General features: G+C 36.0%; 1 protein-coding gene across 1 annotated transcript; it reads right to left on the bottom strand.

Annotated features, from left to right (window-relative positions):
• Positions 1 to 2,345: 2,345 nt before the first annotated feature.
• On the bottom strand, positions 2,346 to 19,446 carry LOC114353472 (hemicentin-1). Its single transcript, XM_028305498.1, has 6 exons — positions 19,349 to 19,446; positions 11,605 to 11,804; positions 6,065 to 6,275; positions 5,445 to 5,572; positions 3,801 to 3,969; positions 2,346 to 2,760 (listed from the first exon to the last, which is right to left on the bottom strand). Exons 1-6 carry the CDS (start codon positions 19,428 to 19,430, stop codon positions 2,627 to 2,629), a joined length of 924 nt encoding a protein of 307 aa, XP_028161299.1. The 5' UTR covers positions 19,431 to 19,446; the 3' UTR covers positions 2,346 to 2,626.
• Between the last annotated feature and the right edge of the window lie 1,089 nt (positions 19,447 to 20,535).

Below are 20,535 nucleotides of genomic sequence, written 5' to 3'. Positions count from 1 at the left end.
GATACAGGCCAAGAGCTTCCTCGTTGTGGATAAAAAAAAACTAATAATAAGTAAACAGTGGATACTATTGTGATTAACAAAAGTATGAAAGGCCAATACGAAAGTCATAAATATCGAACTAATAAGCTTTTTACTTTATCTTATTTTTATTACTCATAACTAAATGTCTTGGGCTTCTTAGATATTTTTATAGATATTCCTACAGTATTCCTGAAATTCCCTGAACGGAAGATTTTCCTTGACTTGAAACGAGTAGGTACACACAGACACATAATGAACAAATGTATGGACAATTTAATATCTAATTTATATCCCCTAATATCTTTACAAAGGCTCTAAAATTCCAAATTGGTTTTCAGAAACTTGACAAGGTAATAATAATAATATAATAATAATAAGACGGCCGTTTGGTGTAGTGGTTCAGAACGGACTACTATGCCGAGAGGTCCCGGGTTCGATTCCCGGCCGGGCAGAAATTGAAATGATGAATTTTAATTTCTGTGACGGGTCTGGGTGTTACTATGTATAATATGTATGTATTTAAAAAAAAAAAGTATATAAGTAGTATATCCGTTAAGCTAGCACCCATAACACAAGCATATTAATTGCTTACTTTGGGGCTAGATGCCGCTGTTTTATATTTAAAAATAATATTTTATTTCCAAAAAGATATACCTACATATTCTTGACAAAAATAACAAAGTACTTAAACTATGCACTAGTTATTGACCTATTTAAATATATGCCAGTGAGACCCAAACTAAGCAGTATAGCTTGTATCTTGGGTTTCAAAACCATTGTGCCAGTGTTCAACCCATTAACAACGTTCTGACGTTTATCTTTGCGAGGCTGTAAAGATGCAAAAGTATGGCCATCAGCATCCCGAACAGGGCGAGCAATACACACAAATTGCGTTGTAAAATAAATTATTCTACGACCTCATTAACGGGCGTTCTGTGCCGTAACTGTGCGTAATTAATAGCATTTGAAAATTTAAGAAGCAACGCCCTAGTGTCATAGTATAAATTAATGTGGTAAGTCTATTCCAGACAAATGATTCCGAGTATCATAATGAAAGTTAAAAATAACCTTAATAAAACTCGCAATAATGAGGTGTTTCAAGCTGCGTGTGCCTTTCGAATAGTCTCCGTTCAAGAACCAATTGAACATTGGTTCTACCAGCTCTTGCTTTTAGAAATATTGTATGTGCAAAATTAAATGATGCGTTACAAAATAGTGTAACAGTAATACAACGTCAAAAAACTTTTGGTCCTTCCAAAACTAATTATTTACTTAATAACAATCGGATTGAAACAGTGTTGCATTTTCTCTCTCTCTCTCTCTCTCTCTCTCTCTCTCTCTCTCTAGTATTTAGCTAAATTGTGATTAAATAAGGACCAGTTGACTTTTTATTACTTTGTTTTCAATTGCTGCACACTAATTATTACCTACTATGCGCACTTTTACTGTGCCAACTCCAAGAGAGCACAACCACTTAAAATTAAATTAAGATTTACGCGTTCTCGCGCACATATTATTACACTCTCATACACACACCCACACAAAGAGCAAATAATAAAACCACCATTCTTTCCCGCTTTCTTTCTTCTCCATCTTTTAGTATCTTCTTAAAATTTCTCTCTCTCTCTCTCTCTCACATGAATAATAAAATTTTATTATTGTTTTTAGATGTTCAGTATGATTCAAAAGTCTTGCATTAAGTTGCATTGTGTTGGTTTTGCATTCGTTATCGAATGGGAGCGGTTCTTGGATTTTTAAGTATTAGATGTAGCTATAAAAATAAAAACACACTGTTGTATAAACAAAGTTTATTCGTTGACTTCGTTTTAATTACAAATATCTTAACCACAGGATTTTATATAATAATTACATTTAATGTGACTTTATTGGAATCAAATTGCTTAAAATAACAATAATATTCGTGTCTAAATATTTTACTGGAATACAACTAAATGTTGAAGGTCGCGGGAAGTACCTGGATGCAAGCGGCGCCGGACCGGTCTTTGTGGAAATCCTTGGGGGAGGCCTTTGCCCAGCAGTGGACGTCTTTCGGCTGAAACGACGACGACGACGACAACTAAATGTAAATTATTTACAGCAATACGTAAAAAAATATCAAATGTTATAATTAACATTAACGGATATTAAACTGATTTTAAACTTCATTTGTGATATAATATCCATATTTTATTTAATTTTATGGTTTATTTACATAAATTCTTAATATTTACAACATTTCATAGACTTTAATATTTTATTTACAATAATAGTACGAGTAACTCTACCCTAAATTTTATAATATTGTACTTCTGTTTGTTTAGAATTAAAAAATATATAATTAAATAAAAATGAGTGATAATTAAGACATTTTATGAAAATTAATTATTATTCACAACATAGATAGGTTTTTGAGAATATCCAAGTAAATTGAACCTCTTTAAGTGCGAGAATATAATATTTCTATCTTTATCTAGAAATAGTTTTATAGAGTCTTTGACTTTTAATGATTAAAATTTACTCCGCTATCCAATTCTAAACCTTATTTTTATAATTTTTTAAAGTTGTGTAAAAAAACTTGTTCGTACACATTGTGTACAATCGTTATTCAGGTACCGAAATGCAAATTGCTGAATGATGGTTTTCTCAATAGGTATACACTTAGTAAACAACATGATATCGATGTTATTCTGTCCAGGGAAGATTTTGCGCAGCCTTGCTGCATTGCAGCTGGGTGCTCACCTGCAAAATAATAATATTAGTTTTATTTTGTATTTTGATGATAATCTCCAATCATTAATTAATACAAACAACCCTTTAAAAAACTACGGTTCGTACGGTTAAAGCTTCATTTGCAGTAGGTAGTGACTTTTAAAACTGTATAATTATCATTTTGATCACGTGAAAAAAAAGATTTAAAACAAAAAAAGGATACTAAAATGCTTCTAGTGATTCATAAGGCTAAAACTCTATTTTAGCGGATGCAAAGATTCTGTCACATTTCTAGAGTTGATACAGGTATAATGTCCATTTTGTACAAAAAAGTGTACTCCTTAACATTTAATTAAGAGCCTTTATTACTATGACTTCCACCAATCACCAGCGTCTCTGCAGGAGGCCTATAGCGGTCTAAATAGGCTGCTAGCTTTCTGGGGGGATCCGGGGTGGTTAGAGTAGGAAGATAAACAACAAATCGCGTACAATGGCCCAATCATGAGGCTAAGTGCGGTATTCTGCCCTGCAAAACTAACTACCATGACTTCCATATTTCTTCTTAGTATCTTCATGCACCCTAGTGGACGAAGAAGGAGCGTTATTGGGCCCACAGCAGTCGGCTGGTGCTCTTCAGGCCTTTTTTAGTCAGCGATATCCCACCATGAGCTGAGTCGAAGTTCATCACCTGGTTCGCCAGGACTTTCATATTTCTTCTTAGTTTGTCCTCACCTGATAGTACATGCACCCTGGTGGACGAAGGAGGTGCGTTATTAGGCCCACAGCAGTCGGCTGGTGCTCTTCAGGCATTTCTCAGTCAGCGATATCCCACCACGAGCTGAGTCGAAGTATATCACCTGATTTATCATGACTTCCATATTTCGTCTTAGTTTATCCTCACCTGATAGTACATGCACCCTAGTGGACGAAGGAGGAGCGTTATTGGGCCCACAGCAGTCGGCTGGTGCTCTTCAGGCCTTTCTCAGTCAGCGATATCCCACCACGAGCTGAGTCAAAGTTTATCACCTGATTTACCATGACTTTCATATTTCTTCTTAGTTTGTCCTCACCTGATAGCACATGCACCCTAGTGGACGAAGGAGGTGCGTTGTTAGGCCCACATGTGTACAAGCCCGCGTCAGCACCTCTGGCCCGCTGCACCAGCAGTCGGCTGGTACTCTTCAGGCCTTTCTCCGTCACCAGCGATATCCCACCACGAGCTGAGTCGAAGTTTATCACCTGGTTTGAGAAGAATAATCTAGAATGTAGTTTCATTGTCAATGAATTAGAGACATCATTACTAACAAAATAGTATTTCAAAATAATAATATCGAAGAGGGCCAATAAGGTTGTGTGTGCGTGTGTAATAAAAGGCAAACAGCAAAATACCTATCAGTTAAAAAAGTTTAAAAAAATCGCAGACAAATTCAAAAGGGTTTATTTATTAAACCTGTAGGGCGTTATTACAAAAAAAATATTTACTCTATAAGTAATTGTATTATTAAGTTTACATGCTTAGTGTACTGTACAATATAACTTTTCCAATTCCTAGAACACCCTAGGTCAGCGTGCTAGGAACGGCAAATAGAATGAGTTATTACCCTAATGATTAGTTAACTACTACGAAGCTTACCAATTTACCTGCCCCCAACCAATAAGCAATCAAATCGCCAGTAGAACTGAGAAACTAAGCGACCGCAACAACGACGGGTTTAACGGACAATCGATTGAATATTAACAGGATGGGAACTCGATTTACCGTCCTTCACACCTCGAATCGATTACTGAATCGGGAAGGTAGGGCTTCCAGGATTTAATGTCCATAATCCGACTCGCCAGACTTCTCGTTTCTTGCGATTAGGTAAATTCAGCTAATTGATCGAATGCAAATTTCGAGTTGGCAAGATTTGTCATTTGAAAGCAGATTAAGTATTTTTGTTCGCAACTTATTTGGGAGGCTCAATTAGATTAGGGATTCCGCTTGTAATGTTAAATTTAATGAAACTCTTATTCCTCGGGGATTTAAATTTGAAATTGAAAATTAGCATTGCAGTTAAAGTTTGGGAGAGTTTGCAGCGGACTTGAGAGAATTTGGAACTGGTTAATTATCAAGCAAATGTAAATCCAAAAAGAACAATTCAAAATCTTATTAACATTTTATGTTTAGAAGAACCTTTTCCTTGTTCTTAGCGTGTCGATAAGGGTTTTTCATATCGTTGAAATAATTTTCTCCGTAAAAGAGATAAGATGTTATGATAAAGTAGCACGACTGGGATAAGTATGCGAATGGGTACTACACAAAATGGTTGGTTATAAAATATAAGCTCTACTCGTATTATCGTATATCTCACGCATCACAATATTAAAAAAGCGGATAGAGGTAGGATATAATATCTATCCAGATTCTTCTAGCATTACGGAAATTTCTTTCACACAAAAGCTAGGTTACAATCAATATTTAAAAATCTATCACATGTGTTTTTTCTCAAATAAATTATTATTTTAGAAATATTTTAGTAACTAACAAAGTATCTCCCTTCAATCAAAAAGCCTTAATAAAAGGTCGTTTGTTTATGGTTGTGTTTAAAATATTAGATTCATATTTTGAAAACCAACTTTTTTTCGTTAATGTGGTGTATCTTTTCTTGCTTGCCAGTGTCTTTCAGAGTGGCAGTGTATTTCTCCGTCATTATTTCTATAATCCCATTATTTACCTGTTCACCATGCGTCCAGGTTATTGATGAGGGCGGCTCGGGTGTGTGGCGGACTGTGCACGTCAGATTGATAGTGGACCCCGCCTGAATGAATAGCTCTGGACCACTCGATATCGTTGTCTCTGGTTCTAAAAATAACGTCATTTGTTTTGTTAGACAGTCGTTTGTTCACGCAGTTAAATATGTAGAGGCAATTTGGCTGGGATTAGCCCGTATGTTTGGGAGCAGAGGGCTAATCAATTACTTTTAAAAGGTTATACAGGGTGGAGAGGACAAGTGATCTCACTCAATTATTTTTAGCTTTACAAGATATCAAAAAACTAGTTACTGATCCTGAAAGTGCTTCACAAGCTTTATTAAACGATATCAATGAAATATTACAGAATCAACTGGATCTATGTATTTGAGATACCTATTTTGTTCTCCTGAAAAAAAAAGCCACTGAATTTTATCAGAGAAAATTGTATTCCAAAACTAAAATGATCTGATTTTTATTGCCTTTTTTGTTATGTAATATCCTAATCTAGTAAGATAGAGATCTGGCACTCGTACTGGCCGGAGTCGCGACGCTGCTGAGGTGTAGTGAGTGTCGCTCGCTAGTCGCTCTGTGTGTGCCGTACCTACTATGTTGAGGAACACGGCGTGGCCGATGGGCGGCGTGGTGGAGATCTGGCACTCGTACTGGCCGGAGTCGCGCCGCTGCGGGCTGCGGATGCGCAGCGCCCACTCCTCGGAGCGCGGCTTGTGCTGCGCCTCGAAGCGCTGGTCCGACGTGTACGTGTAGCGCCCCACCGTCAGCAGGTGGATGTCCCGGTGCCGGACCCATGATACCTGGTAAATAAGAAGACAGTTTCGTAACGCCCCTGGGAAGAATCGACCATAATTGTTATAGTCACGTCAGAATGTCTTCCAGCCGTAAACAAGAGAATTCTCTATTATATTGGTAATAATAGTGCTTTACTATATCGTACTGGGCTATGTGTTTATTAGCACAGCGCCCTAACTGCGTGACTGCGTCACTGCATGCAACTAATTTACATTCAGTGTTCGGGAAACGACATACATACTACATAGATACATAAGCTTAATCTAACACACTAGTTTCATTTATTTAACACACGATAGGTGGGAATAATCCCCTTATTTTAAAGATGACCATTTACGTGAATGAATGAAGGTTTCAATACAATTTTTAATTTATCGAACAAGCAATAACTGTCTAAATGTTTCCAAAAGAATTGTCGTCATTCAGAATAAAATAACCTAAATATCACCTTGACAGTCACTGAGTACTTATTACGACAACCCAATATCCCACTAGAAGTTTATCGAAGAAAATCTTCCTGTATCTGCTCCCATTTTGTTTTTGTGGAAAAAACCTTAAAACTTGTCCTTCCAAGAACGGTCCCGCAAGATGTGGTGTTCTCCTAACAGTTTCGGAGATACTGTAAAAGGTCTTCAAAGAATATTTTAGAAGGGACAAACAAACCTTTTATTTTGGGGTTCCGTAATTTATTTCCCATTGCTTCTATTCAGTTCGTTCTGGAGTAGCTAGGTACTTTGCAATGTTAGACTTGGACTAATGAGTTAAAAAGTGACTCCACACGAAAGGCGCAAAAATCGAAGAAGAGCAGTGAAGAAATTCATTTCATAAATTAGGATGCTCAAAAGAAAAAGAAACTAACAAACTCATTATTATTCTTTCCAGAATGATAAAAAAAACTATTTCATAAAACTTTGGCAAAAACATAATACCAAATGAGATACATATTTTTACACATTACCATATCAAAGCATTATTATAGATAGCTAACAAAATAAGTCTAATAGAAAAAAGTTCTCAGGTTACTAAACGACCTTTTGTTTTATTGTTCATAAAGTTCTCCGGTTACTAGAAAATATTCCGTTCTCCGGAACGATACGACGCACTACACATAAAAAATAGACTAGAATTACGTTGAAAAATGTGAAAGATCATACAGAACCCTGGCAAAGGGCCATGAAAGGATGTAAAAAAGAAAAATACGTCCGATTCACCCTTAGGTTTCGTTTAGAATTCTCCATAATGGATCGTGTCGAGGCATTTTATTGGGGTATGTGTTATCAATGGAACGCTTAAGTGCGCACTTTGGAGGTGAAACGATAGCTATCAGGGAAGCTAATCATAAATATAAGCCCCCGTTGGCCGTAACCCCGTACAATTTTATGTTCATCTCTAATAATCATTTAGAATTTATACAGGGTGGCTGTCAGAAGTTTAATGACGTCCAAAACAAAAATATCTATTTTGGTGTCGAGAACTAATCCACCCCATTCGAATCACAGTTAATAACAAAATTCATTAACTGAAAAACTGCAAAAATCGAGATAAGGTATCTTGTTCACATCTTGATTTGCATAGTTGCCGAGTTATATATTCATTTCATAGATTTTAGCAGATTTATACACTAAGGTTATCTTTTAGGGGAAAAAATCAAACACCCTGTATAACAGAATGATGGAGAATGGGAAACTCCATGAACATTCCCCGATAAAAGTAAAGTGTGAAACTGTGTTACAGCTGCGGGAACTCTTGTAGGTAGGTATGGAATGAGTGAAGACATCTTATGGCAGGAAATTGGTGCGTAATTTGACATAAAATAAAACGTTAAATAGAAAAAATCTGTTTGAAAACTATATAAGAAAAACGTTTAAAATCTCTGCGAACTGCGATTTGTAAGAACTACATATTTATTAGTCTAAAGTCTAAACAAATAAAGAAATTTTGACTTTGACTTTGCGTGCTGTCGACTATAATGGATTTAGGCGACTTTATTAACTCGGTCGGTTTACTTTGAGTTCATTCATCATTTCGTTCATTTTAGCCAAATGACGTCCACTGTTGGACTAAGGCCTCCCAATATCCATAACTATCAAACTTTGAGTAATGGCAAATAAATACACTATATTATGAGTCACCTATTTTGAACTTAATGAGTTACTAAAATAAATATCCGTATCAAAATATCGTTAGGTAATTAATTCTTTATTATTGACTAGCGGGCGCCCGCGACTTTTTATTTTATCCCCTTAGGGGTAGAGTTTCGTAAAATCCTTTCTTAGCGGATGCCTTTGCCTACGTCATAACATCTACCTGCATGCCAAATTTCAGCCCGATCCGTCCAGTGGTTTGGGCTGTGCTTTGATAGATCACTATGTCAGTCAGTCAGTCAGTCAGTCAGTCAGTCAGTCAGTCAGTCAGTCAGTCAGTCAGTCAGTCAGTCAGTGAGTCACCTTTGAGTTATATTATTTAGATTTCCACTCAACTCACTTTGCAAACACTTTGTATTTTATTTATAGAAATGCTCAAGACAAATTTCACAACAACAACCACTTTTAATTGAGATAAATCTCCAACAAGATCATGAAAAACAATAGTGCAAGCCTCTGAAATCAGAACATGACACTAAAGATGGTAAGACTAATGATCCTCTCCGAGGTATTGACATTGAAGGATTAATGTCTTCGAACCGCCTTAATCTGTTAAGCTGTGAAAATCTCACAGGTGAATTCGACAAGATTTTAAAAGAAAAGGAACATTTAGAGGCTCTTTTGCGTCACATAAAAGCAACAGTGGAAATTTTATTTTCATGTAATCAAGAATATCCACTTCAGTATGCTCTACTGAAATGGAGATTCTTATTGTCAGAGGTCAAAACTAACTTTGGGTCGCTGCGCCGTCTTAATTTATTTCTATAATTTGTAAATTAGCCACTCAGAATTTTTTTGTGTCCAGTTGCTTCCACTTAAGCACTTGACACATTCCTACCTGTCCACGGTAAAAATTGTACTGCAATTCGCAAAGCAGTATACTGCTAACCGACAACAATTCGATGTGCCGTATCGGCAATGAAGTGTTTGGTCGGCGTTACCAGTCACAATGACTCCGTTGCCTGTGATGGTAACCCGTATCCTCAATAGAAAGTGCAGCTATTTAACCATGTTCCTATTATTGCCCTAATTTGTTTCTGCAACTCTTCCTCCACCAGACAAACTACTTAGTTGCCAGTGATGGATTCCTTTGTTTGAAACAAATAGTATCTACATTTGCGCAGCCTTTTAGCCAAGCTCCTACAATTCCTTCCATTCGTTCCTGCAATTCTTCATAGTCTACGTATTACAGCTTGACCGCTAATCAAACCAAAACAGGGAAAGTTGGACAGCCCCAGGGGATAGCTAAACTGCCTCGCCCGCAACGAAATTAATCAGAAGTTGATAGTAGTTGGAAGGTTAGGAATACAGTAGGGACACTAAAATGCAAGTAATTTATACATAATATAGATATAATAAAAATAATTTGTCTGTGTTATCTACACTAAAGTTTTTTTTTCTATGAAATAGGAGGCAAACAAATGTAAGAAAGTAGGCAATGAATAAGGCTTTTAATGGGATTCACATTTTTCAACTTTTCAAATATGTAAATTATTGTCAAAAAGTTGGAGTTTTCCACTTTCCATAATTTATAAATTTTAATATAACCATTTTATTCACCTCGTTCTTGTAATTTACGAATGCCATAATAATATTTTGCAAGAAATGTAACTAGAATAATATTATTATTCTGCTTGTTTAGTTATTTACGACTATAAAGTTTTCTCATTTTGCCATAAAATAAACAAACGAAATAAATACTAAAAGTAAAATGTATTCTCTTTATATCATAAAAACATGAAATATGAAACCTACTGTTAACCCAAGTCCAAAGTATCATTTCAGTCGTGAAACAATATATTTTCAGGTCTTACTCATAGTCTAGTTTTTTCGCTATTTCTCTCAAGTCTAGCCAAAGCCTGTACGCAACGATCAGCAGCATACACCTTAGATTTTGTACAAGCGGCCGCCCGCGACTACGTACGCGTGGACCTCGTTTAATTACTAATGATGTTGATAGATGGCGTTTAACAGCTTCCCCCACTGGAATATTTACGAACGTCAAATTTTTTTAGCTGTAGATTTTAACCAATGACGATAGATGGCGCTTTTTACCCACGACTTATTTATTTATTAAAATTTAGTTTGTCACATATCGTCATAAATTATAGCCTATAAAATAATCTGGATTATAAACAATAATACTGTAAAGTTACAACAAAATCCGTTCAGTAGTTTTTGCGTGAAAGAGTAACAAACATTCAGACATCCATACAAACTTTCGCATTTATAATATTAGTAGGATATTAGTAGGATTTCTTTGGGAAAGTTTTCCCTTGGGTTTTTCCGATATCTGATTACATCGCTTCTTATTTTGTTGTTTATCGTTAACGAGATATTTTTGTACTTCAGAATTTACCTTACACGGGTATGTGTAAGACAGAACGATCTTGACGTTAATGCGAATTTAATTTCTACTTGACATGAGAAAGCGATCCAGACTGTTTTTTTTTTTGGAACTCGTGTAAGTATGAGGACAGTGTGAACTTGGAGACTGAGTTTTATGAATTTTATTGACGCTAAAAACTTGTAATGATTAACCCAAGACGTATAGATTCCATCTTGTAATTAGTTGTATTTCAATGAGTGAAGCATTCGTATCCTTTAACTATTTTTTATTGAGTCGTATTTGGATATCATTACATGGCCTTAGATTATTTCGAGTTCAGTAGATATATTTTAAGTAACGATTTTTTATAAACTTAAAAAATGCGTGCTCCACTCTAGGAACGCTGTCCTTGTGATACTAGAAAATCCAATCCAACACCTGCATCTAACATTATTATCCGAAATACGTAAGTTCTTATCTTTTACATTGTAACATCACCCATTAAAATTATCGTCTACGTCGTCCATCAATGCATTCACCAAGGCTGAGTTGCACCATCTTACTTTGACTTTAATAAATGTCAAAAATCTGTCAAACTCCATACAAAATACATAGTTATCGTTATAGTCACGGTTAAAGTTAGGTGGTGCAACTCAGCCTAAATGAATGAATGAATCATCATCATCATCATTTTCAGCCATAGGACATCCACTGCTGAACATAGGCCTCCTTCAAACAATGACCGGTTGGTGTCGGCCTGCATCCAGTGCCGTCCCGCTACCTTTATGATGTCCTACGCTGCGCTCAAATGAATGAAATCAATGTAGTACTTAACTCTTAGGTATTCTTAAGTCAACTCACCGTTCTATTCTGCAGATTCTTAACCCTGCAAAGGAGCCGTACTGGATGCCCGACCAGGCCAGTGATGTTCCTTGGAGTGCTGCCATCGAAGTAAGGAGCATCCGCAGACATTTGGTATTCCTGGAGGAACTCGGCTCTGAAGCGCCGAGACGAGATGTCCATGGTGGAACTGTCTAGAGGATCTTCGGTGCCGGATCCAGCTAGAACAAAAATATCTATATTTGTAAAAGCGAAAGGTCACTGATTTACTGACTCACTCACTCATCTCGAAATCTCAGAAAATACAACTGACAGGAGTCTCGAATTTTGCAAGGGGGTTCTTTTAGAACGTAGGTGCTCACTAAGAACGGATTTTACGAAACTCTGCCCTAAGAGGGTAAAACGGAATTTTATGAATTTGGTAACAGTACATACAGTTTTACTGTATACATACTCAATACATGGGTAAGTTTTTTTTTGCTTGTGCTACGAGTGTATTCACCACAACAGTCAATGCGGCGAGGTTCGAACCCGTGAAGGCGCGTTCCTTAGATCACGAGTCAGCCAGTCCTTTCACCGTTTGGCTATTGACCCTTGACTTGATCAATCGTATTGTCTCCATACTTCGAGGTATTTTGTTCGTGGTGAAAATTGCTCTAGGAATTATTTGTAATCGAATCGGACCGCGGTGTACAGCTTAATCTTCTTTCAATAAGAACTCGATTTCCTATTTTTTCCGGCCAATTTAAACCTTGATTTATAAGGTCCCATTTAAAAAGAGGATTGGCCGACTCTCACTTCGGTACGAATCACTCGTTCCAAAATCCCATTTTGAAGTTGTAATAAGCTAAAACAATGTTATTTTAGTTAGACTACGCTGGTTGCCGTAACATAATATTTTCTAATTTTAGACAGCTCGCATTCTCTTGAAATTTGTGAAAACATGTATCAGCATTTAACAAATACATAGCCGACTTAAAATTACACTGATGCTTCTTCGTATCAAAGTTTACGTAGATTTAGCAGGCTCGGCTGTACGACGCTTACGTACTTAAATTGAATTGTTTTTGCAGTGCGTGATTATGTATTTAATGCGGATATCATTCATTGTATCAATGCTTTGTAAATAAACTAACTAAATGATAGTTTTAACATCAATATTTACATTTCTTAAACACTAAACGCAGCTTATAATAACGGTGACGTGGCAGTGCGGTTCAGAAGAAAAGAATAGTAATTACACTCCCCGTGGATATAAGAGCCAGCTAAGGGAACTTGGCTAGTTCAGTTATTCGTCCCACAACACGTTCGTCCCACTGGGACGAAACACTGAATTCATTTTTTTTCCTTTTAAATACAGATATTGTTAACATTCATGTTTTATTTCATTGACTTTCTGACGGTACTAAATCTCATTATGTTAAAGAATAAATTAAATTGGACGAATCCAGAACAAAAAATACATACTTTTTTGGATTCTGTGTTTCGTCCCAGTGGGACGAACCTGTTGTAGGACGAATCACTGAACTAGCCGGGAACTTCATGCCACCCGAACCCATCCTATAAGTCTACACCAAGTCTTCCATTTGCACCTGGTAAAAAAGAGAGGTCATGCATGAGCAGTAGATACTAGATAACTTGACAATGATTTGTCGGCCGTTTGGTGTAGTGGTTCAGAACGGACTACTATGACGAGAGGTCCCGGGTTTGATTCCCGACCGGACAGTAATTGATGAGTAATGATGAATTTTAATTTCTGTGACGGGTCTGGGTGTTCCGTTCGTTCGGCTAGTTTTAAGCTAGTACATTAACTGCTTACTTTAGGGCTAGATGGCACTGTGTGAAATTGATGATTACGGTGGTGAAAAAGCCTCTACCATGAAGATCACTGTAAAATCGTGATGGTTTTAGAAGGAAATAGACAATTAAACCCACTGTCATATAAACCTCCATTGTGTGCAACAACGCAAACATTACGCAAATGAAACTCTGTCGAAATAATCTGGAATTACTTTCGACATCCATTACCGGAATTACATACCCATTTACGTTCTAAAAATCTGTCGCGAACATTATGAGAATTGGCCGAATGTGCGTGACGCGATTCACGGAAGGTTCCGTTGGATTTTCCCGTATTTAGGTATTTAATGTTATTAAACTCTGCTTAGTAGCTCTACTATTGATAATATTTTCTCAAATAGTCAATTTTCCTAACGAGAATTAGCCCTTTTAGAGATACAATTTTTTATCAATACATATTATAAAACAAAGTCGCTTTCCTGTCTATCTGTCGCTATGTATGCTTAGATCTTTAAAACTACGCAACGGATTTTGATGCGGTTCTCTTTAATAAATAGAGTTATTCAAGAGAAAGGTTTTTAAGTATGATACTTTGTACCTTTGTGAAGCAGAGGCGGCTCGCAGTTACAAACAGTTAGGTTATAATCCAGGTTTATAGGAGATATTTATCAAACTAAAGTACTTATATTAATATTACAAGAAGAAAACTTAATAAACACATCGAGGTTCTGGTAAGTAATTTACATTTTTAATGGAGATACAAATCCAAATAAATAAATATCTAATAGGCCAGATTTCCAGATTGAAGGTCGCGGGAAGAGCCTGGATGCGGGCAGCGCAGGACCGTTTACTGTGGAAAACCTTGGGGGAAGCCTTTGTCCAGCAGTGGACGTCATTTGGCTGAAAACGAGGCCAGATTTTCCACTTTTCACGACCCTCGGTTACACATGAAATAGATACTCTCTAAAATTACAGCCGCGTTTATAATTTGCTTCCTGTCCCTTTTAAGAGACAAAAGGAATGCGGGATAATCTCATTCATACGACCATCTTATAACCTCCCTATTCAGACTCGGCCAACCGAAAGGAATAAATATAAACACAACGAAAGGAATAAATACAGGGTGTCTTAGAATGGGTGAATCATACTGATAGGGGAGGTAGCTCTACTAATGTACTATCCCTAAAAATATGAAAAAAATTGAGTTCGGATTTGTTTTTTAAATAATGTGCTCTAAACTCGAAATCTAGTCATTATTTTCAAAAGTTTGTGTACTGATAAACGAAGCGATCATGTACAATTAATAAGTAAGAAAAAAGTACAAATAAATTCCAAACGCAGCAATTATAGACAGATACTTAGGCAAAGCTGATTTGTTTTCACTTTTTCAAATAAACATTTTTTGTGTCTTTATGCGCTTTATTTTTTTTTCATATTTTTTTGGGGATTAGTAGAGCTACGAGTACCTCCCCTACCAGTTTGATTCACCCATTCTGGGACACCCTGTATAAACACAACGAGAAGATACAAAGAGCCACGCGATCTATGATTTACGGAGGGACGTCAGTCTTTTGTGGCAAATTGTAACCATGCTTATTTGGTCTCTTTTATTGCGGTATTGTAATGAAACTTTTAGAGACGAAGTTATGTTTATAGTAGTGATGCAACGAATACTACTTTTACGAATACGAATATGAAATCTACTATTCGGCGAATACGAATACGAATATCTCTACATAGTCATGAAATACTCATAAAGGATGATGGGCATATTGGGCGTTAAACCAACAGAAACAAAAAGTATACTTAATTAAAGCTTAATACTAGTACTTCATTTCATAGTATGACAACAATCCTGAAATACGCGGGGATACGGAGATAGAGGTCGTTGAATATGCAAAGTTTCCATAGTATTTCACATCACATTAGGGTAATAAAAATAGTATTAGGTCAATTAGATTGCTTTTATTGATCATATTAAGAGCATTGTATCATATCTTACTATCGATTCTATCGATTTTGTAAGTATGTATACCGAATAAATCATAATCGATTATTCGATTGCAATTATCGATTACATTGCTGAAAATAAGGAATTGAATTAACAATCAAATGATAGTAATAATGGTAATCAATAAAATCGATTAATCGAATTGTTAATCGATAAATCGTTATTTGGCAATATCGATTAATAATCGATCCGTGATCGATTATGCGACAACACAACAACTTAACTGGTAGAAATCCCATTGAAACATGACTGTGTTCATGTCATTTCTCTAAATGGTACCTAGGTATGGTCCTACGCTTATAATGTAGAACATGGTTTAAATATACCATTTGTTGGCCCCACTCCTGAACTGTTGGACATAATAATGGATAAAGAACTTAATGTATTTAAAATGAAAGTAGATAAGTATATTTATTAATAATATTTTTTGTTTGCGCAATAAAGCACCTATTACTATTACACATTATGTCAATTTCCAAACAAACCCGGGAGTTTTTGTTAGTTATTTATATGAAAATATATTACTGATATTAAGTCCTAACAAATAATAGTAGTTACATTTCTGTTGGTTTTACGCCCAGATTCCATAGAAAAGTGCCCATCATCCTTTAACTCTTTTTATTATGACTAATGTTTTAGTAATTAAAATTTACAAATGGCATTTTTTGTTATTGTATCACTTAACTTTGTAACTAATCAAAACAAAATAATACTTGTACAATCGACCTGCTGTTGCCTGTCAAATTCCGAAAGAAAACTTAGTTACTACTTTGTTACATACTGACCGGGGTTTCCAGTCATGTCGTTGTGGCAATAGTGTTCGGAGACACAGACGTGTGTGACAAAATTTAAAAAAGTAGGTATTCGTATTCGTAATTATTATTTCACTGAATACGAATATTCGGTAAATGTCTACTATTCGCCGAATACGAATATTCGTATTCGCATTCGTTGCATCACTAGTTTAAAGTTTTCTTAGACGATAGAAAACTGTTTGCTTTATTGGACCGCTGTTAGGGTCCGTGAAATAGGTTTTATGGGTTTGCCATTGAAGTTATGATGGGACAGGTGAATTTTAACGCTGATGAAGGTAACATTTAATGGAGAATAAAATGGTGGATTATTGATGAGGCAGCGTATCAATATCAGTTATCATGTAATAAACTATTACTTGCACAAAGTATGATACATTTTGTCGTAGATTATTTCTTGTATTCGCTAATAATTCATGAAATAAATATTTACTGACCAGTAGGTCAAAAATGCGCACCATGATAAACTTTTATCAGGGAATTTTATCGACTTAACGGGATATAAGATTTTATCGTTGCGCGCATAATTTAAATCATTTAAATACAAATTTATTTAAATCTATTATTATTTAATTTTTCTTAAATGGAACAGAGGGCTTAGTGAGAGTTTCCATCAAATGTCGTCACTAGTGAGCGCGTTAAATAAAAAAAAAAAAAAGATTTTAGTTCTTGAAAGTTTCCGCGAGGGGCGCTGTACAATCCATCACACATTTAATGTCACTTTTTTACGCAGTCGATATCGAATTCGTTTGACGTAAACTCACACTACGCCCACTGAACAATCTTGACACTCGTAACAACGTAGTCTTCAGACAAATTACTCCTCATATCTTTAGTGCTCACTAATCTTTTAGACCCATCAAGTAGGACCAATGTCTATTATCCCTCACACTGACATTATCTTACAATGGTTCCGTAATTATATTACGTCTTACCCTTCTCACTATGACAAATAAAATCACTAACATTCAGATGCGTAGGTCTCGCTTTATGTAACATGTAATCTGATTGCTGTGCGGTTTACGTCAAATTATATTCCAAAAAGAGACATAATGCTTGCTAAGTCTTTACACAGTCTTCATACTTAAAGTGACGTGATTTGACCGAGGTTTTGGCAAACAGATAGAGATGAAATGGATGGAAAACAGATCGTTTCGTCCACGAAGACGCGCCCCACCAATTTTTGGTCGAGGGAAGCACGGGGTGCGGAGAGTTTGATCCGAGCAACCCGAGCGTCATTATTGTAGTGTGCGTGTGCACTTATGGATAATTTAGTGTACCGATAACACTCAAACTCCAGCAGAAGAATGGTGGGGCGCGTCTTTGTTGATGAAACGATGTGTAACTGAAATTCTTTTTATTAGGATGATTATGACTGTGATACCTACCTATGTAGTAGTTATGAATCTAGTCGAACTGTTTTTTTCTCAAAATCTCATTGATAATTTACCTAGCTCTATGAATATAGATTTACAGACATAATTGCTTTTATTAACCTTTGACGGGAGCCGAAACCACAAAAAAGACCGCATAATGCGGATGCGGCATGCATCACTTTGATAATCCAGTCAATCGTTAGACAGATTATTAGAAGATCAGATCTAGGGAAATTATCACTTCACGGGATTTATTGCAACAATATCTATTTTAACGGTAAATAATATTTACCCTCCCGACGTTTCGGCTCGGTTGCACGAGTCATGGTCGCGGGCAGACTGAAGAGATGCGGCGTCGTCTGCTCCGGCGCGATGAGTTTTCTTCACCCACCCGCATTTGCACAATATTTTCGTCAGTGGTATAGTCAGTCCGACAAACTACACTAACAGTGTCCGGGTTTCTCTGAGACGGCCTAGAACGCGATTTGTACTTCGTTATCACCGGATTCCACGCTGATGATAGGTTAAATCCATCTTCTCGATTGAAATTCTTATGCTTTTTAATTTCAATGGCTTCACGTATCAACCTAACATGGTAATGCCTATCAGTTGAGAGTATTTTCGGGTCATGACGTTCCATCCAGTGATTAAGATTGGATAATTTGATAAGTGATTAGATCTAGGGAAATTTGAAAAGGAAAACCTTTCAAAAAGCTAATTATCACAGAGTTCATATTAGTTTTAATTTCACAAAGCTAACTATCTAAGTAACTGGACAAAGGCAGCAAACAAAAAAACAGTAAACAGTAAAATTTAATAACACAGGAATGGGTGAAAGTTACTCATCCTTTATTGTAATCCTTCGATTAAAAGCTCTTACTCGGAAAAAGGCATCCGTGTAGAAGAGATACCGAGATGTTGGAATGTATCGAGGATTCATTACGAAGGAGTATATTGATTCTAAATGGAAACGTTTGTTTGTATCAGATGTGTGTTTATAAGGATACAATGCATCAAATTTTCACGATTGTTTTCTTTTCTTCTTTCATTTTCTCTTTTGCTTTGTTTGGGGAAGTCTATATTTTTCATGTTAGTAAAATGTACAGTCACGGAATGAAAAGGTTCGTCAGTTTTCTAATTGATTCCTTCAACGAATCGCGAGCACATGTTACCTTTTGAAACTATGTTACAGAATAATCTCGAGTTAGAGAAAATAATCTTTGACTGTTCGTCAGTAAAGTTCAAAATTATTCAGATCTAAGTTGTTTGACGAATTCACTTGTCAAGAAGATTATTATGATTGATAAACTAAAACCTTCTTGTTGGTTCAACCTGCCATTATCTATTAAATAAAAAAAACCTACATTTTGTAACATTGCACTGATGGGATAGAAAAATAAACAAGCAAAACCTTATTCGTTAGCAAACGTCATATTTATTTAAATGTTAGCAGCACTGTTTCTTGCACGGTTATGTTGGCAGGTTTGATTCTTACAGTACCTACTGCAAGCGAAAACCGACACTAAGGTGACGAACCTTTTCATTCTGCGACTGTACCTAATGAATGTGATTTTAGCCGATAAAAATACGCACGGCATAAAATTAATGCGCGAAGTCAATAATTAATCCTACGTGTACGTTCTAGTTTGTTCTCTTAAAAGTTCTAACATACATGAATTTAGGTTTTGTGTAAAAGTGACCCAGGTCTTTTACGGGGTCATCTATGCTTTTGCAACTGTTTATTGCAATATTTTAAGGAAACTTACCAATTAGAAAGAGACAGCCATGCAAGAGAGCTATAAACAGGATCGCTTTGGCACCACTCGCTGAGAAATCCATATTGAGCATTCCGCATTCCCGGCGACTATCTGAAACAAATAACATTTAATTAGAATATTATCCTTTTAGAAATATTTTGATAAAAACTTTATAGATGTCAGACGATAGCAATTGAGGTAAAATTAATGCTCGTATTATACAGGCATTTTGGACCAAGTTATATGACATTCTCTATCGGAAGCATAGCGGACCAGACAAATTGATGTATTATTGAAATCAATATTCCTTCCTTCGGTAATGACATTTTAAGAAGATAATACAAGTGCCCTTGTCACACTATAACGTCATTCCTTCATTCCAACCACCACACTGCCATAGTGTTGGTCCGATAGAAATATGAAAAAGAGTGAAAATGTGTTCTGAGAAAAGAAATTAATTGATACACAATACACGTTAAATCTCTCACAGACCCTCACGAAAAAAGTATCTCAATTAAAACAAAAACTCGAGTTGGTAACCGCACATGAACGAACGTAAATTAATAAGACCGTTTCCCATTTCCTGTGTCAATGAAAACGAATTCAGGCGATATAATTACGAGCGCTCGATACTGAATGTGAAATGTTCGATTTTAATTGGTAAGCTTTTCATTAGTTCTCTTATTGTGGCGGTTGTTTACTTAATCCAGTCTCGTACGTTTTAATCAGAGAATTAATGGTAACAAATAAATAAATAGATCGAAGAGTTAAGGCCACGTTGAAATCTATACTGTCTTATAATAAATCTGTAGAGGTCAATATTGTACATGAAATATATTTTCAAAGTAACTATCAGGGGGTGATTAGTGATCGATACTGATGCCAAAAATGCAATCAGTAAAATTTTTATCTGTCTGTCTGTCTGTATGTTCCTTGTAGAAACAAAAACTATTAGACGGATTTTAACGAAACTTAGTACAAATATTCTTTATACTCCTGGGCAGGTTATAGTATACTTAGGAATTCCCACGGGAATGGGAATTAGCGGGAAAATCCTTTTGTATGAAAAATCTAAACCGCTTAAGTTAGACGCTTAAAATTTGGCATGCAGGTACCTTAGTAAACTTAAAGCTTAATTACAACAGGATATTGCAAAATTCCCTCGGAAACGTGAGTTAGCGGGAAAAAACATTTGT

Source organism: Ostrinia furnacalis, unplaced genomic scaffold (genome assembly GCF_004193835.3).
Source record: "Ostrinia furnacalis isolate ACB-3 unplaced genomic scaffold, ASM419383v2 OfSCF1694, whole genome shotgun sequence".
Taxonomy (NCBI): domain Eukaryota; kingdom Metazoa; phylum Arthropoda; class Insecta; order Lepidoptera; family Crambidae; genus Ostrinia; species Ostrinia furnacalis.
Note: the sequence above shows the minus strand (reverse complement) of the source record. Positions and strands in the feature narration are given on the sequence as shown.

What these genes read in the sequence shown, in the direction of transcription:
- LOC114353472 (XM_028305498.1), bottom strand. Translation starts at nt 19,430, where the DNA reads ATGCTCAATATGGATTTCTCAGCGAGTGGTGCCAAAGCGATCCTGTTT. An exon ending in TGGCTGTCTCTTTCTAATTG is followed by an intron (nt 11,805 to 19,348) that starts GTAAGTTTCCTT and finishes TTTTTGTTCTAG; the next exon opens with CTGGATCCGGCACCGAAGAT. An exon ending in CCTGGACGCATGGTGAACAG is followed by an intron (nt 3,970 to 5,444) that starts GTAAATAATGGG and finishes TTCTCAAACCAG; the next exon opens with GTGATAAACTTCGACTCAGC.